Source organism: Malus sylvestris, chromosome 15, assembly GCF_916048215.2.
Source record: "Malus sylvestris chromosome 15, drMalSylv7.2, whole genome shotgun sequence".
NCBI classification, from domain to species: Eukaryota; Viridiplantae; Streptophyta; class Magnoliopsida; order Rosales; family Rosaceae; genus Malus; species Malus sylvestris.
The window spans coordinates 40041043-40068551 of NC_062274.1; the positions used below are offsets into that span (position 1 = coordinate 40041043).

At 38.5% G+C, this 27509-nt stretch overlaps 2 protein-coding genes and 1 long non-coding RNA gene across 5 annotated transcripts; 1 reads left to right on the forward strand and 2 right to left on the reverse strand.

Moving 5' to 3' along the window:
- Positions 1–917: 917 nt before the first annotated feature.
- LOC126604707 (beta-galactosidase 16) lies at positions 918–13883 on the reverse strand. Of its 3 annotated transcripts, XM_050272002.1 has the most exons (20): positions 13807–13883; positions 13295–13512; positions 9792–9887; positions 9574–9686; positions 9339–9405; positions 9123–9215; positions 8842–8985; positions 8622–8716; positions 8403–8511; positions 8224–8308; positions 7964–8082; positions 7706–7867; positions 7446–7627; positions 7274–7362; positions 7045–7154; positions 6706–6906; positions 6482–6627; positions 6041–6395; positions 5793–5936; positions 918–1047 (listed from the first exon to the last, which is right to left on the reverse strand). In XM_050272002.1, the coding sequence occupies exons 2-19, from the start codon at positions 13460–13462 to the stop codon at positions 5829–5831; spliced, it is 2442 nt and encodes an 813-aa protein (XP_050127959.1). In that variant the 5' UTR covers positions 13463–13512; positions 13807–13883; the 3' UTR covers positions 918–1047; positions 5793–5828. The 3 variants fall into 3 exon arrangements, with proteins under 3 accessions (XP_050127959.1, XP_050127958.1, XP_050127960.1); XM_050272001.1 differs by lacking the exon at positions 918–1047 and having other exon boundaries at positions 5675–5936; XM_050272003.1 differs by lacking the exons at positions 918–1047; positions 13295–13512; positions 13807–13883 and adding an exon at positions 10161–10628 and having other exon boundaries at positions 5675–5936.
- LOC126604708 (N-glycosylase/DNA lyase OGG1) lies at positions 3216–5614 on the forward strand. The gene is made up of 3 exons (XM_050272004.1): positions 3216–3967; positions 4477–4687; positions 4852–5614. The coding sequence occupies exons 1-3, from the start codon at positions 3300–3302 to the stop codon at positions 5104–5106; spliced, it is 1134 nt and encodes a 377-aa protein (XP_050127961.1). The 5' UTR covers positions 3216–3299; the 3' UTR covers positions 5107–5614.
- A 7286-nt stretch (positions 13884–21169) lies between the features above and the next one.
- On the reverse strand, positions 21170–22073 carry LOC126605432 (uncharacterized). The gene is made up of 2 exons (XR_007616952.1): positions 21475–22073; positions 21170–21382 (listed from the first exon to the last, which is right to left on the reverse strand). It is a non-coding gene; the product is annotated as an uncharacterized LOC126605432 (long non-coding RNA).
- Positions 22074–27509: the final 5436 nt, after the last annotated feature.

The following is a 27509-nucleotide window of genomic DNA, read 5'->3' on the forward strand; positions in this document are numbered from 1 at the left end:
CTACTGTGGAATTCGGCCCCAATGTCTAGTTTAACTAAAAAAAAATTAGTTTATGTTTAAGATTCTAATCTTCCATAGGTGTGGTATCCTCTTGAGTCAGAAACCACCATCTTGGTACTCTCTGGTTCGTCAACTTGCACAAAGTTTGATTCAAACTTCTTACGACGAGAATGATATTCAGCTACAACCTTCTACAAAGCTTAGCAAACACAGGACCTATGGTCCTTTAAACCACAATAATAGCACATATCCGTATCCATGGTTTCAAGTGCTTTGCCCTTAGTCTTAAAGTTTAAGGCCTTGGGAGCGAAGTTAGGGCGCTTCTGGGCTTTGTTTCCTCCCTTAGATAGGCCTTGGTTTTGTTAACCTTGACAAGGTGGCTTTTGGCCACCCCTACCACGCGTCTTTTGGCATTTTGGGCGTTGGTTTGTGCTATAGTGTGTTTCAGGCATAGCAGTCGCCCCAGTACGTCGAGCTTGATGATTCTTCATTAATAGCTGATTTTGCTTTTCAGTAAGAAGTAAAACAGAGATCAAATTCAAGAACTTGATGAACTTCTGAGATTTATATTGTTGTTGTAGGACAATATTAGTAGCAAAGAAGGTCGAATAGGTCTTTTCCAAAATATCCTCTTCGATCAAAGTTTCGTTACAAAACTTTAGAAATGATCGGATTCGACAAACTTCATAATTATATTCATTCACAGACTTAAAGCCTTGGAAACGTAAATGTTGTCAGTCATGTCTTGCTTCAGGCAAGAAGATGTTATTTTGGTGATCAAAGCTATCAACCAAAGCGACCCATAGTGCTTGTGGATCCTCCTTAGCAAGGTACTCGATTTGCAAGGCGTCATGAATATGTCTTCGAATGAAGATCATAGTAGTGGCTTTCTTAGCTTCACCAACCAGATTGTCCATCTCTTCTTCAATGGTGGGATACAAATTCTTTGCAGTGAGGTGGAGCTTCACATCTTGGGCTCACTTGAGGTAGTTCTTTCTAGAGACCTTTAAAGCGGTGAAGTTGAGTTTGTTCAAATTCGACATGTTCCTATCACAAAATAAAGGACAAGATGTGATTAGTGTAATGGAGAAAGAAAAATCAATCCGTTCACATAGGAGTAGAACATTCAGGTTCTAATAGATATGTACTGGTTAAAATTCGCATGAAAAAACTTCGGGTTTTCATGGGTGATGTTTTTAAGGAAAACTTCATTTTTTTCAAACAAGGCATGTTTATAGAAACTTCAGATTTCGAAATAATTATAAACTTCAGGTTCATATGTTCCTATAGCCAAACGCAAATATATACATAAATATGCAACAAGAAAATATGCAAATAGAACTTTAGGTCTATAATTATAATTGAATTAATTATTTGAACTTCAGGCCAAATTTAAAGTGTGGGTAAAAAAATATAAAACTCATTAGGCCTAAATTAATTATGCAATTAAACTCGGGGCCCAAAATAATAAGCCAAAGCCCACTAGTAGGCTAAGCAAATCTTTGTCATGAGGTCCAGGCCCAGATTCGACTGGAATTGTCTCGGGTGGGCTGCAGACCCAAGGTGAGAGAGGAAAAAAAAAGGGTCGGATCCAAGGGAGAGCCTATGAAAGGGTATAGATCCGGTGCGGTGCGGAGCAGTGCACCGATTCTCCAGTAGCGAGCTGGGATCATGTGCGATGTAGAAATGTGAACCTAGGGAAGGACGCAATCCAGTGTGTCACAAGACATGGGGACACCATAGCCATGGGCTGGTGTCGCGGGCTGAGTCCAATAGAAGCCCAATCAAACTTCTATGATGCAGGCTGAGAGAAGTAAAGCCCATGTGGGCATGGGTCAAGTTCAAAACGCCTCAAGTCAGAGCTAGGTTGTGTCACTGAGGAAAGGGAATGGCCGCTTCAGGCGGCTGGGTTTTGAAACATGGTTTTTGGTGCAAGGTCGTGGGTTCGACGGCGAGCCAATTCTTAGTGACGGGGGGAAGGGAAAAAGGAAACCCATGAATTTCATCCAAATTCGATGGAATTCTTCTAGAATTTTAATGATATTGGTTAAAAAATCACAACACCATGTTAGATTTTGCCAGAAATTTGCACGGCAAGGCCGTGGTCTCGTTGCAGGCGAGTTAGGTTTTCTGGGTTGGACGCCATAAGCGTCAGGTTTCGGTGGAGCTTAATGCTCTATGTGTAAATTTTTTTTAATTTTTTCTTTTCTTTTTCAAGTAATTCAATGCATATTTAAACAAATAATTCAATGTATGGACATATATTTGATGCAATTCATGGCAATATCAAATTCACATAATTCAACAATTATGAATGATGCATACACAATTTATATAGAATCTAAAATTCGAAAAACATAAGGTTGGGTCATGCATTATGGTGAATGTTCATGCTATCAGGGTTGCAAAAATATCGACATAAAAACCGCTATCTTGGAAGAACCTGATTGCGTGATGATATGGATAAATTGGTTTGTAGCCTATTTTATCTGGCTAAGGGAAAGGGGGCGGCGGCAAGGAGAGATTGTAGAGAGATATGTGTTTGTAGGAATGTAGGGGAATGTAGGGGAATGTGTGTGTTATTCCCTCCTACGTAGTGCCTTTATTTATAGTAATAAGAGGGAGAAGAATTCCTTCATCCCCAAGAAGTACAAGTCCATATAGGAAAGAATAACTATAATCAAATCTAATCTAGGATTTACACAATCACACTTAAACTAGGCAAGTTTAAAATAAAAGAGTTTTTAAAGTTCTTAAACTTAAAAGTACACTCATTTATTTTCTCTCTCCTCCCCTCTTACCCCAAATCTCCTCCTCTGTCATTTGACTTCTTTCTCTGTCCTCCTCTTTCCTCCATTCCACTCACTTGATTCTTTCTTTTCTTTCTTCTTTTTCTCTCCTCGTCTCTCCTCCGGTCATCTCTTTCTTTTTTTCCTCTTTCTCCCTTTTATGCGACCCCTCTCTTTAGATCTCTTTGTCTAATTTAACTTTTAAGATTAATTTTAAATCTCATAACAAACAAATATTTGAGCCTTAAAAAAATTTATTTTCAATAGATGCTTTTAAGAAATGTTTTGGGAAATGATGACATTATTTTAATAGATACCAAACAGACCTAAAGCGATTTGGGCTTGGAATTGATCCCAAATAACATAAACCAGTTTGGGCTTGGCCCATGCATATTGATGAAGCAAACTTCCCTTTTTACCGTCATCCCTCTCCTCTCTTTCCCTCTCCCCGGGTCTGGAGGGAATTGCTCTGCAGACCTCAGAAAATTCTTATTCGTACCCACCATTTCCATGCTCTCACTGCACCTGAGATCTCTCTCAACCATGAGCAAGCGACAAAGACCCATCAATTCTCCTCCATCGATCCCCCAAACTCCGCAAACCCACAACTCCAAAAGACCCAAATTACCCCTCGTACCCACCACCAAGTGGGTCCCACTCAACCTCACCCAATCGGAGCTCTCCCTTCCCCTCACCTTCCCTACCGGCCAAACCTTCCGGTGGCGGCAGACTGGCCCTCTCCAGTACACCGGCGTCGTCGGGTGCCACCTTGTCTCCCTCAAGCACCTCCCGAACGGCGACGTTTCCTACTGCCTACACAGCACCACCTCCTCCGAGCGCGGCCTCGCGGAGGCGGCCCTGCTCGATTTTCTCAATATGGGTATATCTCTGGCGGGAATGTGGGAGGTTTTCTCGGCGTCGGATTCGCGGTTCGCCGAGCTCGCTGGGTATTTGGGCGGGGCTAGAGTGCTGCGGCAAGACCCGGTTGAGTGTTTGGTTCAGTTTCTTTGTTCGTCGAATAACAACATTCAGAGGATTACAAAAATGGTGGATTTTGTGTCGTCGTTGGGGAACCATTTGGGGTCTGTTGGAGGTTTTGAGTTCCATGAATTTCCATCTTTGGAGCGCTTGTCGATGGTGTCAGAGAAAGAGTTCAGAGAAGCTGGCTTTGGCTATAGGTCTGTTATTAATAGTCACTTGATATATATATATATATATGTGTGTGTGTGTGTGTGTGTATTGTTTGTTTAACTGTAGCGCGGAAGCGCTAACTAGTTAGTAAGTTTGTACGGCGCTTACCATTTGTTTGGGCCCACGCCGCGGTTTGATCTCGTCTCGTGATTTGAGTTGTTCACTAGTATTCAAAGATCATCCTTGCAAAACTTCACCGATCTCGGAAATCATTTAGCCATTTGATTATTACCTTAAACATTTAGAGTTTGTGTCTGTCTATTTTTCTGTTCACAATTAGATACTTTGTAGGGATGTTTTTCAATCATGAACTAAAAATTGATGGGTTCAGATCATGGGAATTATTGTGGAATGGTTCAGAACGTGTGGTTAATGTCGTGGTTAGTGCTTGAGTGCTTGCTTTGTTTGTGTGTGCGTGTGTGTGTGTGTCGTATATATATATAGGGTTTGATGGGTTGTAAGGTTTACCACATTGAGATCTGGTTTGTATGGGCAGGGCCAAGTACATTACTGGCACTGTAAAAGCTTTGCAGTTAAAACCTGGTGGAGGTGCAGAGTGGCTTTTGTCTCTGCGTAAAATGGAGCTTGAGGAGGTGATTGAAGCTCTTTCGACTTTGCCTGGAGTTGGCCCCAAGGTGGCGGCATGTATAGCTCTATTCTCGCTCGACCAACACCATGCCATTCCTGTTGATACACACGTGTGGCAGGTATGCTCTTACTGCTCAAATTTCTATTTCACAAATGCATTATGTGCTGCTATTAAATTTTGTTCATAGCTTCTTGGTGAGTTGTTGATTGGAATTGTAGCGTATCTGCATTGTTAATAAAATCCATGAAGTGCTGATGTTTCAATGATTTTTGGATGAGGAAGATTGCTACAAGATACCTCATACCTGAGCTAGCAGGTGCTCGTCTGACGCCTAAGCTCTGTGTCCGTGTGGCAGAGGCATTTGTGAGTAAATACGGGAAATATGCAGGATGGGCTCAAACTGTGCTTTTTATTGCTGAATTACCTTCACAAAAGGCCCTTCTACCAGCTCATTTTACAAGTGCAAAAGAGAGTAAAGCTACAAAGAAAAAGGATCGTGAATCGCACACTGTAGTGGATACTCCAACTGTTGAGTAGTGACGTGACAATTGGAATCCGGACGTTTGAGTTAAAACCTTATGGTTAGATGATTTCATCACTTTTATTATGCGGCAAGGCGTCTAATTGTTAAATACTGCAGTATTGAAGCACAATGTGCAAGACGATTTTCTCCAACATAATGAACTCCTTGCAAATCAGAACTCTGTAAGATGAATGAACGTGGTTTACGCGCTGCCTATTGGAAGGTCAGGTTCACGTTGCATTCTATGAATTTTTCCGTCACCTACTTTCAAAGCTCATCCGCTCATTCTCATTCCAGTGCACCTTGCTCTTTCCTCTGCATCATCACTGCTTGTATTTCTTCCTTGTTAACGTATATTTCTTGGCGGTCATATTATTGGATTTCAGTAGATTACAAATTGATGTTTGTTCAAACATTATTTGCATCTCAATCAAGAATCAAGAAGTGTATTTTCGCGCTGCTTTAATTTATGAAGTTGTTTGGACATAGATTCAATTTTATATATATTGATTTGTTACCTTAGTTATCGTTGTTTCGTTTATGTGAACGGAGATTGAAGTTGGCTACTAACATTATTTGACAAAAACTTGAACGAGAAGCTTAGAACCCTCCAAACTTTATTTCAAATATAATACGATGACACCTCATATCCTTTAGGTAATACTCTACACTAGTGGAGAGTTGTATAAGCAATTTATACCTGTATGTAACAGATGACCTGAAAACTATACTTGCATCACGTGCATTGTGCATCGACCAACAGAGTTTTGCTGATGCCTGGGCATGGATCGCCGAATCTGTTCTTCGATAGAAGGATAGAACATCTCCTCTTACCGATACAAACCTGAAAAATTAAATCATCATAAGAAACATGCACATCAGTTCCTTCGATTTTGGGGCAACAAAATGGAGCTCTGAGACTGCTGTAAAACGGTAAGTGATGCTCACCTGCTCTACGATCGCCGTAGAAATAGATGAGTGGCAGCTTCCGGTGGAATAATTTTGACAATCACCAGAAGGGTTGCCAAAGCTTGCGAACAAGACCTTGGAGATGTTCCTCTTGGGAGGACAACTGAGCTGAACTTTTGGCCTTCTGTCGCGGTTCTTTCTAGTGTTGTTTTGGTTCTGAGTTTTCAGACCTAACCATTTGACCACTGGGGGTAAATGTGTCTCGGACACATGCCCGCATACTTGTGCTACTGAAATTTTGTCCAAAGAAACTTTGAGGGGGTCGCCATTTTCTTCTTCCAGGAGAACTAATAGATTGCCGGTAGGCTTGAGGAAGGCTCGAGGTACATGGTACCTGAAAATTCAACATTTCAAGTAAACGCTTGTGCTTACAAAATATCATCGTAATAACAAATTTACAGGGCTGGTATGAGCTCTTACCATGTCTGGGAAGGTTTGCCTTCCGGGGTTTGAAACAAGACCCAATATCGACCGATACTTTGTCCATTGACAAAGGCTTCACCCTTTCCCATGGAACCGAGATTTAATGCAATAGGATCATTTCCTGCTGGTGCATCAAAATGAGTCTGCCAACAAAGACAATGACTTAGAAACAGCCAACGTAACGAAATCAAGATACATTTTTCGTTAACCAGTACTCATACCTTAAACCATTTGAGTGGTTGATTAGCGGAGCTTCCCAACTTATTCCATTCAACTTTACTTGATCCGGCATCTGTGTAGATTTCTAACTTCTCTCCAGACAGCCCAACCTGATGGCCCCATGAGTTTTTGCTCAAATCTCTCTCTTCAATCAGTACTTTACGTAATCCGCCCACTCTACGCTCTAGATATGCTCCCGAATCCTTCAAGTAAAACGTAAATTTGACATAAATTGCATGCAGATAACTTGGTTGTGACTTGCATTGTGTGTTTCTTTGCTACAATTATGGTAAAAATGCAACGGAGAAACAGATATTGGAAAAAGTGAGAATGAAAAATACCGGTAATCCGACCATTGCGCTAAGAAATGAGAGAGAGTTCACCCCTTTGTTAAGTATAACAGTCTGCTCCAAGGAAAAACTTTCATTCCTGTGCCTTCCATGTGCAGATCCTAAATGATAACGAAGCATTTCGAAGTATGTGAAGTTGCTGATCAATAAGTCGATCGAATAACAAATCTGAGAGATGTGTGGGGATGGGAAGGAAGATGTAGCGAGATGCAAAACTTACCTACAAATACTCCGTTTACAAACGCGTGCAAGACATGTCCTCGCGATTGAACAACTAATTTAGATTGAGTATTTGAATCTTGCTTAAGGCTGCATTTGGACAATCAATCAAAAGGATATCAGTAAATGATATAGTTAAATTCATCAAATCCTCCGTCTGGTTGATGTTTTACCTGATAGTGTACCAAAGGTAATCAGATTCATCTTTTGTTGTGAACAATTGCTCTGGCAATGTGTTTGCTCGCGACAAAATGTTGTCAAAATTAGGAATAGCTTCCTTGTACTCTTCCCATCGCTCTGTTGAATCAAACTTTTGGGTTACCTGCCATGATCTAGTAGACTGTTGTGCGTTTACCTGTCGAAGGAGAATTTTCAGCGGTCAAAAAAATATGTCTGAAATATCTCAACTAATTGTTGATGGATGTGAACTTACCTTTGCAGTGTTGAAGGCTACAGTTTTGCAGTCTGGCAGGATACTGATTGACTTTCGAGGCAACTGATACGGAGAATTTTGAAAGACAACACTCGCATCTTTAGGTCCCTTGTTCACTAAGAAAGCAGCACATTCTCCAGACTTAACTTGGAATACATAGGCCTGTTGAGAAAGATCGAAGCCCCGTTATTCTTATCGCACTTAATCACGGAGAAAGAAATAAAGAAAATGCTGAGAAGTTCTCGTCAATGTTCTTACATCTTGCAGTTCACCCAAAGAGACATTGGTATGGTCTCCAGAGAGCAGAGGATTGGAGGCTAGCTTTACCGCGGCGTGCAGTTCCTTCAGATGACCCCATTTCGGTTGCCTTACTGAACCTGCAGAACTCAGCACGTAAACAGTTAAAATAATATGAAAACAGAACACACTCAAATGAAAACGAGTTGTAGAAATCGGAATTCACTTTCTATAAAACATTAACGAAATCGATTTATGAAATCCTACGTTCAAAATCTTACCATACTCATCAAGAGGAGCTTCATCATAGTAGCTAGTGATCACAAATGCAGAGGCTGATCTTCCGAAATTGGTTCCTCCATGATACTGGATCAAAACCGCATTGTTAGCAGAAAACATCATGTTTGATTCAATTCAGTTTTATTAGTTTGATAATTATATCTTGTCAAGATGAACATACCATATAATAATTTACATAGCTTCCTCTGAACTTTGCAATAAACAGTGCAACTTGATACGCGATATCTTCAGCCGATCTTAGTAATGGTTTGTCACCATATACTTGGTATCTTCAAAATCAAGAACAAAATCTTGGCATTAGTTAAAAGCTCGTTTGATAACCATTTCATTCGATAAAGAAATGGAAAAGAAACTTTCTGTTTAGAGTGTGACGGCGTACTGGCTTGTCCAATTCTCTGTCCAAAGTGCTGGCTTATTGGGAGAATTAGGACCAGTAAAGGTTTCTCCACACTTCATTCCATTGCATGTGTTGATCTGCAGATTTCGGGATTTAACTTGTCAAAGACTAAAAATAATACCGACCTTATACGACAACATAACATGTCAAACTACCGGACAAACTTCGCAAGCGCATGTGAATGGAAAGAAACTAAACTAACCACGGGATCTGGAGCATCATCTTGTTTGCACATAACCCAGGGCACACCAGTTTGAAGCCCGACCGCCATTGCTGCAGCCCAACGAACATAAGGAGGTCCCCTTTCATGAAAAGCTGGTTCTATCATTTTGTACTCGTTCTCAATCTACATATACGTATGCAATACACTGTCAATTTATAGGGTACATTTATTTTTTCTTGCGACTTCCAGGCAAAAATAAACATAAACATAAACGAATATTGCAATTTATAAGTTTGTGTTATGGAGTATGGGCTTTTTACCTGTGACAATATAATTGGTCCACCTAGAGAAGCGTACAATTTTTCTGATTTCATCATATAGACTATTCTGGTTGTCCATTTTTCCATTTCAATCTGCCATTAACAAAATGATAACGGATTTCAATGGATTCGAACATGCGACATCTTATTTACAACTAGAAAGAAATACCGGCCCCGAACACATGGTTAAACCCCTTAAAAATGGAAGTTATCTACCTTGAATGGTTCATTATCGGATCGATAGACAATGCCAGGAATATCCCTTAACCAAATTGGTAGACCCCTGCAGCATCACCACCATAACATTAACATGGTATGTATATCTAATTGCGTAACATGCTAAACGATACAACACCTTATGTTGCCAATCGTTCGTCAGATTAAATGTTTATTTTAATATAAAGGTGTTATGATGATATAACATGCTAGATAAACGAAAAATTATCATTACCCGTACGTCCATTCACTCTCAATGAAAGGTCCGATTCTAAGGGTGACATAAAGGCCTTGGTTTTGGACTTCCTTAATAAAGCTTATTATATCATTTCTTCCACTGAAATCAAACTGCAAAACAAGGATTAACCAGAATCAGAACCATTATTAGTGACTGAGTTAGCATGTAATTAAATTAAATAAAAATTAGAAAAAGGGAGGGAAGTAAATTCTGACTTTTCCTTGTTGGCGTTCATGAATGTTCCAAAACACGTATGTTTGTATCACATCTATTCCTCCTTCCTTGGCTTTGGCTATCAAAGATGGCCACATCTGAGAAGGACATGAAATTTGAAAATAAATAACACTTAGGAAAGTAAAATCATTGATAATATTGTAAAAACGACATTGAAGAATAGAAGAATTGAATACAGTGCCCTTGTGGCACGTTTACGTACCCATAACCGGAATCAATTTACAGAATTGAATTCCAATTACAGAATGCTCTTTCAGTCCTTTGTTTACTTAATCTATCAAAATGCAGGTTCAGTCCACACGAATTTAGGAATCCAACTCTTCATTTTGAAAGAATTAGACTCCCCTTACCAATTATGCCCTCATTTGGTTCTTATCAGAGCACGAGCACTACAACCACTCCCAACCATTCTCCCTCTCCATCTCTCTTCTCCCTCACCTCTGCACCGCCTGCGCCATCAATAACATGGCCAGGCAACAAAACATTTACAACTCAAATCCGTCAACTCGCCTCACCCCCACTACCTCACAAGACCGTCAACTCACTTCGCCCAAAACCCACAAATTGATTCCATAACACCAAAACCTGAGAAAGAAATAGGGCAGACGAATTTCTGGCTTCTGTGGAGGCGATTGGTCAGGGAGACTGTTGGGTTTTGTGGTGGCGGTTGCTGGGTTCTGAGATTTAAAAGTTAGAATAACTTTAACGGTTGATTAAATTTCAAAGATTCGGTTTGTGTGTCCTGATGGACTTGGTGGAAAAGATCCCCACTCCCAATTCTGGGTTTTATTGCTGGGTGCTGTCGAAGAATTCTTCTCTCTTTAAACTAACAAATTCACATTTTTTTAAGTTTTATATTAGCATCTCACAAAATATTGAATGCATTTTACATTAAAATTTAATATTAAATAATTTATTAACCCTACTATGTAATGGTAATTTTGACATTATTAATTTTTTTTTAAAAAAAACCCTAACTAATGAAACTACAAATATGTTGATTGATAAAAATTATTTTTGCCCGATGAAACACTAAATCGATGTTTCAGAAGTTTCACATTAGGTAAGACTTCATATTTTGTATTGTTTTGTGATTTTGACGACATCGATAATGATTTAATCTTGCTTTTGCTGCGTTATTCAAGCGTCTATGTTCGTATTCATTTTTTAGGGATCACAAGGATTACATAGAGAATTAAACACTTAAAATTATCACAAAATATTAAAAACAGACGACATGAGTTTTAATAGTGGAATTGAAAACAACCCACATATGCTTTAAATCTCAAGCGGCATCTTTTGTCAAAATTCCAATTGGCATTTTTTGTCCAAATTAAAAGCTTTATAAAATTTGAAAAATGTGGGGTGTATAGAAAATATAGGGTCATGTAGAAAATGTAAAGTGTATATTGAGAATGTGAGGTGTGAGAATATTATGGGGAAGTATGCGGGGTGTATTAAGATAATTTTTCATTGAAAAAGCAAATATAAGGTGTATTAAGTATGAGTGGTTTATTCAACAATTTGTGGGGTGTTAATATAATAAGCATTTTTTAAATAGTCAAGCCTTCCATAAATAAACAATAAAAAAACAGTTAAGGCCTTATTAATAATATAATTAATTTAGTTTTAAAAAATATCCAATTATCATATAAGTAAGGATATTTTAGTAATCACACTGGTATTCTTTCTGATTCATGTGAATAAATAAACAGTATAAATGAAATCAATACTTTTTTTACTCTGATTCAGAAAAATTTAGTAAACAGCTTCAATAAGAATTTGATTATGATTCTACCTCATTCCAACTCCTCAATTTGATTCCTTTTATTTTGATTATGAATCAGTAAATGAGCCATTGGAGGAGAATGGTGAAATTTTTTAATGACTTAGAGATACAATATAATAGTACTTAAAGTATATTAAATTCATTTTTGTTGTTTAGATTCAAATTAGGAAAATAACTTATATGAAACGCGTACACCATCTGTCATCATGACATTTAAATCATTACTACAAGTCCACGTAGAGTTAATCTTAAACATAACCTTGTATTAATAATCTAAGTCGTATAATAATCAGTTTCACGTCATAAGGTTGGATTTTTTGAATATTTCATATAACAGTGGATGTGAGAGGAAAAATGATACAAGAAAAAAGTGGTACAATAAAATCATATGGTTCACGTGCATTCTTTAGTGACCAATTCAATTATTTGCAACGATGTATGGATATGAACACAGAAATACAACACAATACTATACGATGATACGTAAAACGAACAAGAATAATTGTTGTACAACCATAAAGAAATATGACACGACACCGAAATACAAGGAGTACTACTGTGTCCATGCTTGGTAGATTATTTGTTAAAAGTTTTTACTAGACTTGGAAAATAATTTTTAAAAGGAATGATTTGAACGCATGAAAATTCACATAAACCCCATAATTATTACATTGCCTAGAAATTTGAGGCAATTACATGAGATCATGCAATTGAAATCAATATCATACATAATATCATGCAATTGGAAAAAAGAGGAATGTTATCTGCCTTCGATTAACAAATTAAATTATATAATTAATGCAAAATTTTAATTTTTCTCCTTAAAAATAAGATTATGTAATTTAATTTAATTTATTAATTAAATACACGTATCAAGTAATAAGTGAAAAAAATAGAAATAAAAAATGCATATGGAGAAAATAGCTAACTTCCTTTTTGATAAATAGTATGACCTTAATTGAAGTCGTTGACTATAAACACATAGTAACGATACAACGTCACCTACTAAATCACTTAACTATTTCTTTGATGATAAAAATATATAAATAAAAAAAAATTACTTCATGAATCCCTTATACAAATTTAGTGGTCACTCAGTATTACAGTTTGGTGGTATTCCTCTTTAATTAGAAGTGATAGGTTTTAGATTCGAATTTCATGAATGGTGAATTCGATGCCAAATTGGGTTGATTATTGTGTGACTTAGCCAAACTCTCCCTTTACTTAGTATAAAATGTACTAAAAAAAAGGATTTTTTAGCAATTGTTTACCACTTTAACACAGATTTCTCACAAACATAAGTACATGCAATTTTCTCCGCAATAATATATATTTTCTTGGAAGAAAATCCTTTTCTTTTTTCTAACTCAAAGTTTTCTCAATTAAAGCAAGAAATACCCATTTTTTTAGCCTTGACAAAAATTTCTTTTGGCTCTTTTTTTCAAAAATATAAAAAGAATATTTTTGCTTTTCTGTATTATAGGGACTCTCCTTGGCTTGAATAAAAAGTATTTGAAAAAATGTAGAAAAAGAAAAGGAAAAAACAAATTTAAAATGAGAGGATGCAGCTCTATGTACTTGCCTACCTAACACGATGAGAACTGAACAAGCTAAAAACCCAGAATTTGTATTGTAATAAAACCTTGAAATAAAATTAAACAAAAGAATTATTGACAAGAATGCAATACAGTTTACCTCAGGAGTGCTTCTTGGATAATGAATTGAACCCGAAAACAGAACTTTACGTTCGCCATTGATGATCAATGACCTTCCATCGTACGTAACGTCGCCGGCATCAGAGTTGCAGGCAAAGCTCATTAACAACAATGCAAAACTGCAGAGAAGAAGCCTCACCATCTCCATATAAATTTCCACTGCCTCAAATTTGTTTTTTGTTGCTAAGACTTAAAATTCTGTCACAGAAAAAGAAAGCGTTTAAAGATTTCGGGCAGAAGCTTATTGGGTTGCTATGATTCTATGAATAACTGATATGAACATTGATCCATACAAAAAAAAAAGAAGAAAAAAAAGAGAAAACTCGGGGTCTTTATCTCTTCAACGAACAAAAGGGGATATTTTCTAATATGTTCTCGGAAAACTTCGGAGTATAAATAACCGGAGCGTAATAGAACAAAATATACAAATTACTTATATGAGGGTTTCGGACCAAAATAAAGAAGGTAAAGGGTTTCGTTGGTGCAGCCTACCCTAGCTCCAATCTGCTATGATATCAGAGGTTTGGACCCTTTCACTGGCTTCATATAAACTTTTTGAGAGCCTTGAATTCGAACATGTCCTCTTTGATTTCCTACTACTTATAACAAATATATATAAATATTCTGTGTCTAGGCCTTGGATTATGATTACCTTTTTGGCTTGGAATCTAATTCAAATCCATTAACAAACCTACCAATTTGGGGTTTGTTTTATGGTGTGGGAATCAAGAACGAGCGATTTATTTAGTTGTAAATCAATTAGGATATGCAAGGTGAATACATATTTTATAAGATGGCAATATTAACTGCACCAATTAATTAAAAAAAATATATTCATACATACACATATATATATATACACACACACACATGTACACGAATATAAAAATTAATGTGTTATTGTCATACTAGTAACGTAAGATGCTTAAATTGTCCAACGCAGAATTTGGACAACCATTCATGTTCTCGTTTGAATGTGTGATTCAAATTTACAGTCTAACAACATAAATATGATAACAGAACATTACTTTGCATAGCTATAGCTATAGTATGAGATTTGAATGACTCGTTAATTTGCTAGAAAAGGTGTAACAAGTGGTTTGCTGCAGCACGCCAACTTGGCTTTGTATTGGTGAGATTGGCGGTTCTATTAGTGTGACACACAAATATCATGTGCATATTCTACCATAACAAATTCTATCACTAAAATTACGCGGATTTTGGTCAATATATATTGCCATAATTTAGGGGTTGTGTAAAATGAACAAATATATTTGATAATACACTAATTAGAACATGTATACGAAATTGCTCCTGATTAAGGGGGAAAATCAGATAACCTATGTATGACATTTCTTGCCCTTCCAAAGTCAATGTGGGCAAATAAAAAAGGATCACAGCTAATTGAAGAAGAAATTCTTAAAGTTATTATCGGAAACACAAGTCACGAAGGGAATTATTGTACAGTACGCTAAAACAATACACGCGTTATAATTTGAGTGACGACATTCCAAGTATGTTGCTTGAATTGAAGATGAAGTTTTGCAGTTCTGTATGGGGAAATGTTTGCATCTTACACCACGGCAACATGCTTGTTTTAAGGGACAAAAACGTCAAGCATCCTCAAATATATATAACCACCAACTTAATTAAATTTGGTTCTTTGAAGCAAACTAAGAACAAAATAACCAAAAGGGTTTCCAAAATCTTTGAGATAAGATATCCAAGCCTTTCATGAGCAGCATGCATGATGCATATGTAATATTCAGTTAGTATATATCTCACATGTGACCTGTGTAATCGCTAGGGTTGGATGCATCTTGCAAGCTAGTCAGTTGTAACAGTTCCACATATACTTTTGTTATTGATACACCATGTCTATAGAGATACCAAGGCTTCACTTTATAATTCATATATATCTCTTCATTGTTTCTAGCTAGTTAGATTAAACCACAACTTCAATCTATATGGCCCTCGGGAAAAAAGACACATAAAGTCAGTAGAGAAATTGGTCGAAATGACCACCGTAAATGCTCCTAAAATTAAAATCACTAGGTGAAAGAAAATGAGCATAAGTTAAGTTCAAATTCTTATGTAACAAAAGAAAAAACGTATATAGGCGACACAGGAGGTACGAGATACTTTTGCAGCATGCATACTTAACAAGAACAAAATAAATAAAAAAGTATAAATTAATGTAGTAATATTGTTTACATTGGGAAAAAATATATAGTTGACAAATCGGTCGAAATGGCGCCCATAAACATGCCTTAGATCAAATGGGATGAGATGAAAGGAAATGAGCATAAGTTAAGTTCTAATTCTTATCTAACAGAATGAAAAAGGGCTCATAGCCGACTGAGGCATGAGATCCATTTATGCCATGTATATAGTATCTTAACAAGAATGAGATGAAAAAACTTATGAATAGGAGAAGAAAAGAAAGAATCAGCCTAGTTGATCTTATTCGACTACATATGTATTAAATTAATGAATTAAAGGGAAATTCACACCTTTTCCAATGTGTGTTAGTAAACACAAGATAAATTAAGAATTGGGGGTATGTTTACTTAACAAAAATGGGAGAATGAGAATCAAAGAGCTTTGAAATAAAGGAAAAAAATGACAACCCGATCAATTAGCCCCTAGTTGATATGGTTCCTTATTTTCATACATTACATATTACAGGCGAAAGCTCAAATTTTTTTTCTTTCAAGTTCACGTGTGTGAGTAAATACAGAGAAGAGTTAAGATGTGAAATGATTCTCATACCCAAACTTCTGTAAATCCAAGGACCTCAATAATATTTGACCAAAAAAAACTCGAGAATAAAAAATAAATTTAATTCCTGTTCCAAGTAAGCAGCTCAAAAATTGTTTCAATACTCATATTTAAATAAACTTAAGAAACTCATAGTCAGAATAATTTCAGTTTCTACTCGCAATGATAATCATGCCATTAGATGAGAGTGAGGGGAGAACAAACCAATTAAAACTTCAGAATAATTTCAATTTCAGTTTCTATTCGCCATAATAATACTCGTATTTTAATAAAAATAAGAAATTCATAATCGAATTGACTTAATATGATGACCTGGGAACTGTGCTCGAAATTTAATTATCTGAGCAAGAAGTCTCGCAAAAGTTACATTTTAAGTAGACAAGAGATAAACTTGTGACCATCAAGTGGATGCATCAACCAAAATCATATAAGTATCAAAATCGTCCACAAGGTGGTTGAATAGGCCCACAAATATCTCATTGAATTCTTGCAAAAATGATGGGAATTCATCATCAACCTTTGATTGTGATGGTCAAATATACCAACTTCCCTTGAGAACAAGCCTTGCAAGGGTTATCATTTGAAATAACAATATGTCTGCTCAATAATGAATGTCCATTAGAGATGGTAATGATCATACGCATCATGGTGGATCTTAGATGACCCATATGGTCATGCCAAAACATGTCAAGTTTTGGATCAATGAACTTCTGACTTATGACATTATGTGCTTCAATTGTTTTTATACATGTATAATACAATTCACTCGATAAACTACACAACTTCTTCAATGTACGCTTCTGGGTATCACTAGAGGTGATGCATAAATATTCCACATTATCTGCGTTTTTCATTACAATTTGATATCGATTCGGACGTATATCTTTAAAACTTAATAAATTTCTTGTAGATCGAGTAGCGTATAACTTATTTTGTATGGACAATATTGCTCCATTTGGTAACATGACCTAAGCTTTTCCTAAGCCTTCAGTTACGTCTAATTGGCTAAATATTGTTATTACTTTTGCTTTTGTAAGCATCGGACTTGAGGAATATTTTCAATCTCAAGTATCGTATGTGTCGTTGCATGGTCTACGAGATAATTATCTTCACCATTGTTCCTGTTTTGAGAATTGCCACAATTTTTTCCTATCCTTTTTATTACAATCCACCCCCCTCAGGGGCCCGACGTCCTCGTCGGCACACACGCGGCCAGGGTTAGGCTATGATACCAAACTGACACACCCCGATCCTAGAATCAAGGTGTGACGGCCAGCACGCCTTGATTCTAGGATCGGGGTGTGTCAATTTGGTATCAGAGCCTAACCCTGGCCGTGTGTGTGCCGACGAGGACGTCGGGCCCCTAAGGGGGGTGGATTGTAACATCCCACATCGCCCAGGAGAGTGATCCTTAAATGTATATTCTCATCCCTACCTAGCACGAGGCCTTTTGGGAGCTCACTGGCTTCGGGTTTCGTAGGAACTCCGAAGTTAAGTGAGAATGAGGCCAGGTCACTCCCAGGATGGGTGACCCATTGGGAAGTTGCTCGTGAGTTCCCAAAAACAAAACCGTGAGGGCGTAGTTGGGGCCCAAAGCGGACAATATCGTGCTACGATGGTGGAGCGGGCCCTGGAAGTGGTCCACCCCGGGCCGGGATGTGACATTTTTCTAAGTAAGACAATCAAAATTAAAAACAATTTATTCATAATAAAAGGGAAACTGCAATGACACCTTTATTGAATTGAAATACAAGCTTTAAATGACAAGTTTAGATAAGGAAAGCAAGAGTACAATAAAAATAAAAGTGATTTATTTAGACCCATGAACTTCATTCCCCCTTTCCACAACAAAGTCGATTGTGTTCAATTGACCTAATATATTGAATACTAGATCAGATATATCCATTAGATCAGCCTAGTCGATGAAATTAGTTTTGACATTCTTTCCTTTGAGGGAGGCTTGATAATGATCTACAGGATGTTTCGGTGTACGACAGGTACGCACCCAACGCCCATTCCAACCACACCTATTTTAGACTCCTTCAGGATTCCTAGGAGTGTTATTGTAATACCCTAATTATTTTTAAATATGAAATTTAATTATGAAATTCAAATGGGGGGAAATGAAATCCCTATTCTGGATTTTATTGCTAATTAAGTATTTTGTAGTTGTATTCAGAGTTACAACGCATTTATATTCACGGCGTATAATTTTATTTCAATAAGTCAAAAAAACGAAAATGCTCCTAGTTGGCTAAACATAATTATACGAGGACGTATTTTATCCTTATATGTTTCGCGGTATTTTTTGGCATATTTGGATAGAGCTCGATCTCACAAACGCGTAGGTGAAAACCATTAACAAAAGGAGTTATAACGAAGGAGATCGAAACGAACAAAGATGAGGGCATTTTGGTCATTTGGCCCTCCATTTCTAGAAGGCTCCAGCTTTGCTGGAGCATGGACCGTTGAGATGATGCCACATGTGTGGCTGTGATGGGGGAAAGAAAGAAAATGAGAGAAATGAGGGGGAAAACTGACTAATGGGAAGAGGGAGCAAGGAGAGAATGGGGAAAAAAAGGGAACCGGATCCACCCATAATCCATTTTCCCTACGTGACATGACCCGGTTCTGGGTGGCCAATTTTTCGTCGATTTTTTGACCAATTCCACCCAACCACCACCTGCACACTCCAACCCGACCTCCACTCTTCCATTTCCACCCAAATTCCATTTGATTTAACCCCATATTCACGAAGAATGAAACTGGTGGGTTTCGTGGGTGTCACGGCGGCGATCCGCTGTTTTTGCAACTACCATCGTCAACCACCACCCTTGTTCAACTCCCCTTGAGGTCTAGATCAAATCCCAAACAAGTTTGAGGGCAGCGAAGCAGCGGAGAAGATGAATCGAGTAACACCTATGTCTAATGTTTTCGAATGATCAAGGGCAATTTTAGGTATTTCTTGACCGAATAGACTTCGGCCTAGTATGAAAGTTATTCCCCTAGTTATGCTCTACAATTTTGTGAAATTTGGCTATTTTTTGAGTTAGTCGGAAAATGGGGTTTTCGTTACTCCAGAAATCGCAGTCTGCGGCGATGTGTGGCCAATAGGCAGACGTTGCCTTTTTAAGTTAAATTCGATATTTTGATTTCATATTTGATACTCGTTTGATGTAATTCGATTGTTTGAATCTAGTATTAAACATATCTGCCACTTGAATATTTTTAGTAAACGGTTTAAATTTGATGGCGAACTACGAATGGCTTGATCCCGTTTGAGGGTATGTAGGCATTCTAATGAGGAGGTTAGATGCAGCCATAAAGTAACCAAGATAAAATTAGAATAATTGTTTTTTTAAGGAGATTTAATATTATTAATAGAGTAAAGAGTAACCATGACCTTATTTTGGCCTATCACCGGATTTTGCTTCCAAATAATTTGTGGATTGTTATAGTTATTCATATGAGCTTTACCCAGTTTACATTTTTAAAGCTCAAGTTTGGATTGTGCCTTGGACCTTGATTGTAAAATTGAACATCATCGTTCTTACCTTTTCGATTCCATCGGCCTCACTTGTAGTCACATCATCGTCTTAATTACTGCCACGAGAGGAGGTGGTGATTGCTTCAAGGGAAGCAACATTCACTTCTAAGAGTGGTGCTGATCCAGTTGGTCGAGACTGATGATTTTTCATCAGAAGCTCATTGTTCTGCTCAACCACAAGGAGTACTGATATCAGCTAGTTTTACTCTGTAAAATCGCCTCTCTATATTGCTGCTGCATGAGCAAACTAAAGGCATGAAAAGTACTGAATGTCTTTTCCAGCGTGTCTGCTCATTGACATCCTCCTCACAAAGTTTCATTTGAGAGCTAATTCTAAACATTACATAGTTATACTCAGGGACAGACTTAAAATCTTGGATTCGCATATGTGTCTAGTAATAACGAGCTTTTGGGAGAATCACTGTTTTTTAGTGATGATATCTATCTCTCAATGCATTCCGAAAAGCTAGTGGATCTTCAACTGTCAGGTATTCGCTCTTAATCTTTCATGAATGTGGCGACGAATAAAGATCATGGATTTCGCCCGATCTTAGAAGGATGTCATGTTTCCCTTTTTAATGGAGTCCCCAAGATTTCCTGCCTCAAGATCGGCGATTATACCGCACCATCTAAAATTATAGTAAAATTAAATATGCAATGTAGGATGGGTGGTTATACCACACCATCTAAAAATGCAATAAAATTTACATAAATAAACAATAAGTTAGTAATCAGGAGCTACACCAAATAAAAAATAAAAAAATAAAAGTAATTATTATATTGAGGACTAGTAGAAGACATGTGGTAGCAACTCTTCTTTGTGGTGGCGAAGGATCACAAAGCAGGTGAGAAAGAGAATGTAGAGAAATAGTAAGATCCTTACGAGAATCATTTTCAGCATGGAAATGAAAACTGGTTAGGGTTAGAAAGCCGTACTAATAACGTGTTATAAATAGGCAAAAGTGAGAGAGAAAACCCTTTTACTAGAGATCAAAGTGAAACAGGAGCAATGTTTCACACTGTTTTTGTAACTATACCATACAATGAATGCAGATAAAGAAGGGAGGGAGATTAGGTATTCACTTTCTACCTTTGATCTTGTGTGTTGTACTGAGGAGGATACAAACATATCTCTATATATAGAGGTTTTGATCTGACAACTTTTTAAATGTACGAAGAAAACTTTACATACCAAAATAGTAACAATCAAACTTATAGTATTTAAGCCTACAATATTACTCTACAATCTTGACTTCCATTATTCCCTCTTTAGTCAAATTATGTGGGCATTTACATAGTTCTAAAACATTCTGAATGTTTATACTAAGGGTGTGTTTGGTGCACCAAACTATCTCGGACTGAACTAGCTTCAAAGACTAAGTTGGATTGGCTTAGCATGGACTAAGCAGTACTAAAATTATGAAACGTTTGGTGCAGTGTTAAATTAGATATGTCTATTTTTAATTTTTTATTTTTAATTATGAAAAACTTTCCATTTTTCGTCTAAATAAACTAAAATGCACTCTATAACAATCAAATATTTAGCAGTATACCAAGGAATCAAAATCTTGAATTTTCAATCTTTCCCATCAAATTTTCTTAGCAACCAAGAAGATTAACACAAAAAATAATACAAATTAAACAATCAGAAAACCAACCAAAAAGAAAGAAATACTAGAAAGAAAAAAACCTAGGTGATTGATTTGAGAAAATCTTTAGCCATCTTTGGAGGCTTGCATTCTGCAAATCAGAAAAATAATCCAAGGTCAATCAATATTAAAACCAAAGAAAAAAGAAGGGATTGACTTATAACTTGAGAAGGATTAAAGTACCAGGGCGGCAAAACAAGGTCTGATCCTTGACCAATCACATGCAAATTGCAATTCAATTTAATTTTAGCTGAGAAAGCAAACTTGATGAAGACGAAGAGTTAGATGAATTGCCATGATTGTTATTCTTCCCCATGGCCTTGACAACTGAAGAATGAAAACCATTAAACGAAATCATGCGCCTCAAATTCAAGACCCCAATCTCAAAATCATTCTCATCTTCAATGCTAACCCATAAAATAAGTTTCTCAGAAAACAAGTTTATAATCAGAAAACGGGTTCTGCTGCTGTGATTCACCTGCATGGACCCATTAGACTAAATCATGCGCCTCAAATTCAAGATCTGAATCTTGAAATCCTCTCGTCTTCAACTCCAACCCTCGAAATGGGTTTCTCAGAAATCGAGTTTTTGCTGATGTTCTTCGCCTATACAAACCACAGACCCATGACGACCTTGCACGAAGAGGAGTTTTCCAGAAAAAAAGAAAATAGGAGCGAAGCGGGGAGGGGCGAAGAAGATACGGTCTTAGCAGTCCTCCTGATTTTGGGGGCCTTGCTAAGACGGTGTAGTGAAGCCTTTAGTCTAGGCAAGTCCCGCCTAATCTCATTAAGTTAGTCCTTCCAACAAACAAAAATAGGACTATCCTAATATTTAGTCTAGTCTAGTGAATGTTAATGAGTGTAAACAAATACACTTGAAAAGCATTTATATTTGCTACAACAAACCCAGACGAGCCTATTCGACCACAATTTTAAATTACAATTAGAGAACTAGCTACAGTATTCACAATATTTAGTATTATCATCATCTGACAATCAAATATACTTCTTAGATGTCATAACAGCATGTTCACTGCCTTATGGTGGTAGTATTACTAAGTCCTTTATAAGTATTATAGCCAAATTCTATAACTAGATATTATGATAGAGAAAGAGTTCACATGTATGGTGGTTCACCTCTATAAGAGAGAGATAATTAGATGATCATGTGAAATAATACAGACAACACTAAATTTTAGTGCACATAAAAAATGCAAATTTAAGTTACATATCTAAAGAAAAGCTGTTAGATTTCATTCGCCTAAATGATCTTACAACTCTTATTAGATCATCTTTAACCATTGGGTTAAAATCCAAAACTTTAAACTGAGAAAATTTAGGTTTTAACTCACAAATAGTTTTTTTGCTCCAATCTTTATGGGTTAAATTTTTAGCCCGATATTATTAGGTCTGTAGACATCGAAATTTCGTTAAATAAATGTTGACCGATAAATCAAAGTTTCAACGCTCATGTATTACATAAATTTTACACGTAGCGTGTGTCTAAACAAAAAATCAAAATAAGTTGGAAAAGTCATCAAACAGGACACGTGTCAACACCTGGCAGAAATGATTTATTTCATCTGATTATTTAATCCCAAAAATCAAGTTTTGGAATTCTATAAATAGAAGGCTAATTCATTCATTTGGGGAAAAAAAAATTCATAACCAATTCACATTACACCAAAACCCGGAAGCTCTGAAACTCTAAAACTCCCAAGCAAATCCCGAAGGATCAAGAAAGCTTTCTTCGTTCTTCGTCAACTCAACCTTCAAGATCAAGCCCCAACGGCCCTTCGAAGGAACTTCCACCAATTCAAGATCAAGCCCCGACGGCCCTTGAAGAAAGTGTTCATCGTTCATCATCCGTTCATCCTAAGATCAAGCCCCAACAGCCCTTTGGATCAACAACATTAACAAATCCACACATCCAACCGTTCTTCAAGATCAAGCCCAAAAGCCTTGAACATCCGTTCATCACCGTCATTCAAGATCAAGCCTCAACGGCCTTTGAAGAAACTTTCAACCGTTCATCCAAGATCAAGCCTCGACAGCCCCTGGATCAATCGCACATCCACAAATACACACCTTACGGAGATCGAATCAGATGATCAAATTTGAGAGAGATTGTAACCCAAAATCATCAAATACAAAATATTATTTTATGCACGTTGTTCTTGTCTCTTTCATTTCAGGAATTTTTCGTGTTTACAAATTTGGCACGCCCAGTGGGACCATCTCTACCTTTCATCTCTTTCTCCGTTCAAGAAATTCAAGCACACTTCCAAAATCAATGGCATCAAGGAAGGCTCAAACTGTTCCCGCAACCAGTGCAAAGAACAAAAGCATCCTCGTCGCAAGTGGTGTCACTTTCGGCATCACGACTCGAAGCAAGGCAAGAGCTACTTCTGCCGCCTCTTTCACCTCTGCATCAACTCTGCCAAGGGAGCAAGAGCACCCAAGGCACGAGCATGTGATCACCTTAGCCTCACTAAGGGCACCAGGGGGGAAAGCCCAAGGAAATACTCCGAATCCATGCTCTCCGATGTCGATTCAAGCGGCAGTTCAGCCATGCAAGTCATGACCACTGGAACAACTTCAATCGATGAGCAGCTGGCTCAGATGAATGAAGTAATCGCAAGGCTAACCCGAACTGTGGAAGAAAAAGACTTGCAAATCGCTGAACTCGTCAGCCGACTAGGGCCACAGGACGGCGAGAACCCCGACCCAGAGGATGATCTACTAAAGAGAGGAGCTGGCGAAGAAGATGAGCCTCAGGTGGAGAAAATCGATGTGAAGCCGGAGCCAGACCAAGCAACGGCACTCATAGGATCTCTTTCTATCCAGCAGCTGTAAGAGGTGATCATCAACACCATCAAGGCGCAGTACAAAGGGAGCTCACATACCTCCTTGTTCTACTTGAAGCCCTACTTCAAGAAGATTGATGCCCTAAAGGTGCCAAGGGGTTATCAACCACCAAAGTTCATGCAGTTTGATGGAAAAGGAAACCCAAAGCAGCACGTTGCACATTTCGTCGAAACTTGCAACAACGCGGGGACGGAGGAAGACTACCTCGCCAAGCAGTTTGTGCGCTCGCTGAAAGGAAACACCTTTGAGTGGTACACGGACCTAGAGCCTGAGTCCATCAACAACTGGGAGCAATTGGAAAGAGAATTCCTTAATCGCTTCTAAAGCACCCGCCGCACTGTAAGCATGTTGGAGCTAACAAGTACGAAGCAATGGAAAGATGAGCCAGTCGTGGACTACATCAACCGATGGCGCACTCTAAGTCTTGACTGCAAAGACAGACTTTCGAAGACCTCCTTGATCGAGATGTGTGTTCAAGGCATGCAGTGGGGATTACACTACATCCTTCAAGGCATCAAACCACGGACCTTTGAAAAGTTAGCCACCCACGCCCATGACATGGAGTTGAGCATCGCCCATCATGGGAAGAAATAACCGATTGCCGACTACAAGAATGACAAAGCTCTTGGGACAAAGGGGGAGAAGGCTGCGTGGAAATCCACCAAGGAAGCAATGACGGTCAACACAACTCCCGTCAAAATCTCTACACGAGGCAAGGTGATTCAAGCCGAAGCTTTTCATAATCAAGAGATGCGTAGACGTACTTTGAAGGAGCTCGAGGAGAAGACTTATCCATTCCCCGACTCTGATGTGGTTGCCATGTTGAAAGACTTGCTTGACAAAAAGGTGATCGACCTACCTGAGTGCAGACGGCCGGAAGAGATGAATCGTACTGATAGTCCAAGGTACTGTAAATTCCACCGTTTCTTTAGTCATCCAACGGAAAAGTGCTTCGTACTGAAAGATCTCATCCTAAAGCTAGCACAACAAGGGAAAATCGAGCTTGACCTTGAAGACACGGTTGCGGCACACACTACTATTATCGTGTTTGGATCACTCGATCCTATGCATCTCCGAAGCATGCATGACCATTCCTGTCAATGTTCAAGTCACACGGCACCTCCTACACAACCATCACCGGGGGCAAGCAACTAAGATGCATCTACTGGTGATAAGGAAGGGTAGACATCGGCGACCTACAAAAAAACGAGGAAGCCAAGACCACAAGCCACAAGGCCAAAAGAGAAGCCTAAACCCGCCCCTCAAACTTCAGTCTTCGACAGGCTGAATCATTCAAAACCTAGAATTTCGGCACTTGATCGCATCAGTGGTCGAGACCGAACTTCCGTCTTCAAAAGGTTTAAGACGTCAACATTGCAAAGATCTGTCTTTGAAAGGTTATCAAAACCCAAGAAACAAAGCGGCACAGCTAGATCTCCTCCGCAACGGTCGGCTACGGACAGACTTGAAGAAACTAAGAAGCCTTCTAGAAACAGGAAAACAACGCCAAAGGAAGAAAAGCTCGACATTCTAGCAGGAAAAGACGATGTTCAAAGCTTGATTCCTTCAAGGATGAAGCGCCAAGTAGCTTTGGAGGTTGACACAAAAGGACCACTGAAGGTAAAGAGGTGCACCATCATCTACACCGGCCAATCTTCACGCCAACAAACCCAAGAGGACCACACTGAAGAGGAGGCCCAAGAAGACAAAGAATATGAAATCCCGGAAGAAGACGTCACTTCTGGCTTTGTCAACTCAAAATTTTCAACTCAATCGCTGAGGGCATGCTTCAAAACCATGCCAGTCAAGCCAAGTGAAGTTGAAGGATGGACTCATGTCATTCCGAAGAAAATGCACAAGAAGCATATGACTTCTCCATAAGTTTACCCATCGGAAAGAGGGCAAAGCAACTTTCGCCAACCTCCAAAGCAATGTGAAAGTGTTGAAGATGAGGAAATTTCAACACAAAGATCGACCATGCGCGATCTCTCATTCCTCAGAAAATTATTCAGCTACTCGGTCAAGGCTCCTTGCTATAAAGATTGCGAGGAACGCCTCTCCAGGCAGCAACCATCTATTCCACAAGTTCACCAATGGGAAATGGGGCAAAGCAGCTCCTGTCAACCTCCAGAACAATGTGAAAGTGTTAGAGATAATGAAACTTTGACACGAAGATCATCAATCCCCATAACGATGTGTGGCATCTTCCCAAAAGACTTCTTCAACTACTCAGTCAAGGCTCTTTGCTATGAAGATTGCGAGGAACGACTCTCCCGGATCGCTTGACGAACCAACAAAGCTCCTTGTTCGCACGAGCCTAAACTGCACGAACCAACGCTCTTGGTTCGCACGAGCATAAAAGGAGACACCAAAGCTCCTTGCCTGCACGAGTTGAAACTGCAAATGGCACCAAGACGCTCCTGGCCTGCAAGAGCATAAACTGCGTACGGCACAAAAAAAATGTATTCGAACTACATTTTGACTTGATCTCTTTCTTTGGAAGGGTACGTAGGTAGCTTGATCATTCAACTTTGAGTTCAGTCACATCAAAATAAAAAAATAAGTGTTTATTAAATATAGTCAATTTTATTACAAAAAAATGAATACATATGTTATTATGTATTTACCAAAAATAAAAAATAAAAAATAAAAAATAAAAAAAGAAAAGGAATATACAAGTATTATATATATATGCGTATACATAACTCAAAAGCCGGGCCCTCGTCAGCGACCCATCCCCATTTCTCCTCGGCCCACAGTGCGGTCCAGCAGCTCACACTCTCCCATTTCCTCACGAGCCACGCCTCGAAGTCAAGTCCCCAGAAGCTGCACCAGGCTCGGCTTCTTCTTCCTCTTCCTCTTCGAGTACCGTGGCGCCAAGCTTCTAATCATGGAGCAGTTCCCAGAGACCGCCGCCTCCACTGCTTCACTCCGGCAGCTCTCCACGATGACAAACAAAACGCTATCGCGACTCGCTGGCCCGGTAAGAATTTTCGACACATTGAGCTCTTTGATGTCGAATCCAAGACGTTTCAGCCGATGTCAGAGATCCTGAACCCGAATTTCCACCAAACCATATGTGCTGCACATGGTGCGCACACCCGGAACAAGTTGGCCTTAACATACCTGTCGCTGTATCCGCTCCCTGCTAAAAACGTATACCATATCAGTAAAAATGATCAAGGTCGGAGCAAACGGTTACAGTGGCAAACAATTTGGTGATACAACCAAAACCAAGATCTTTGTTGGAGGATTACCGTGGAAGACTCGAGTCGACACCATGAGACGCTATTTCGAGCAGTTCGGGAAAATCCTGGAGGTCGTTGTCATCACCGACAAGTTCACAGCAA

Bases quoted from the DNA above. Each gene is read 5' to 3' on its own strand.
- LOC126604707 (XM_050272002.1), bottom strand. From the start codon at position 13,462: ATGGAGATGGTGAGGCTTCTTCTCTGCAGTTTTGCATTGTTGTTAATG. The intron at 9,687-9,791 runs GTCAGAATTTAC...CTTGTTTTGCAG, and splicing joins ATGAACGCCAACAAGGAAAA to TTTGATTTCAGTGGAAGAAA. The intron at 6,907-7,044 runs GTATTTTTCATT...TTTTACTTGAAG, and splicing joins GCGCAATGGTCGGATTACCG to GATTCGGGAGCATATCTAGA.
- LOC126604708 (XM_050272004.1), top strand. From the start codon at position 3,300: ATGCTCTCACTGCACCTGAGATCTCTCTCAACCATGAGCAAGCGACAA. The intron at 3,968-4,476 runs GTCTGTTATTAA...TTGTATGGGCAG, and splicing joins GAAGCTGGCTTTGGCTATAG to GGCCAAGTACATTACTGGCA. The intron at 4,688-4,851 runs GTATGCTCTTAC...TGGATGAGGAAG, and splicing joins TTGATACACACGTGTGGCAG to ATTGCTACAAGATACCTCAT.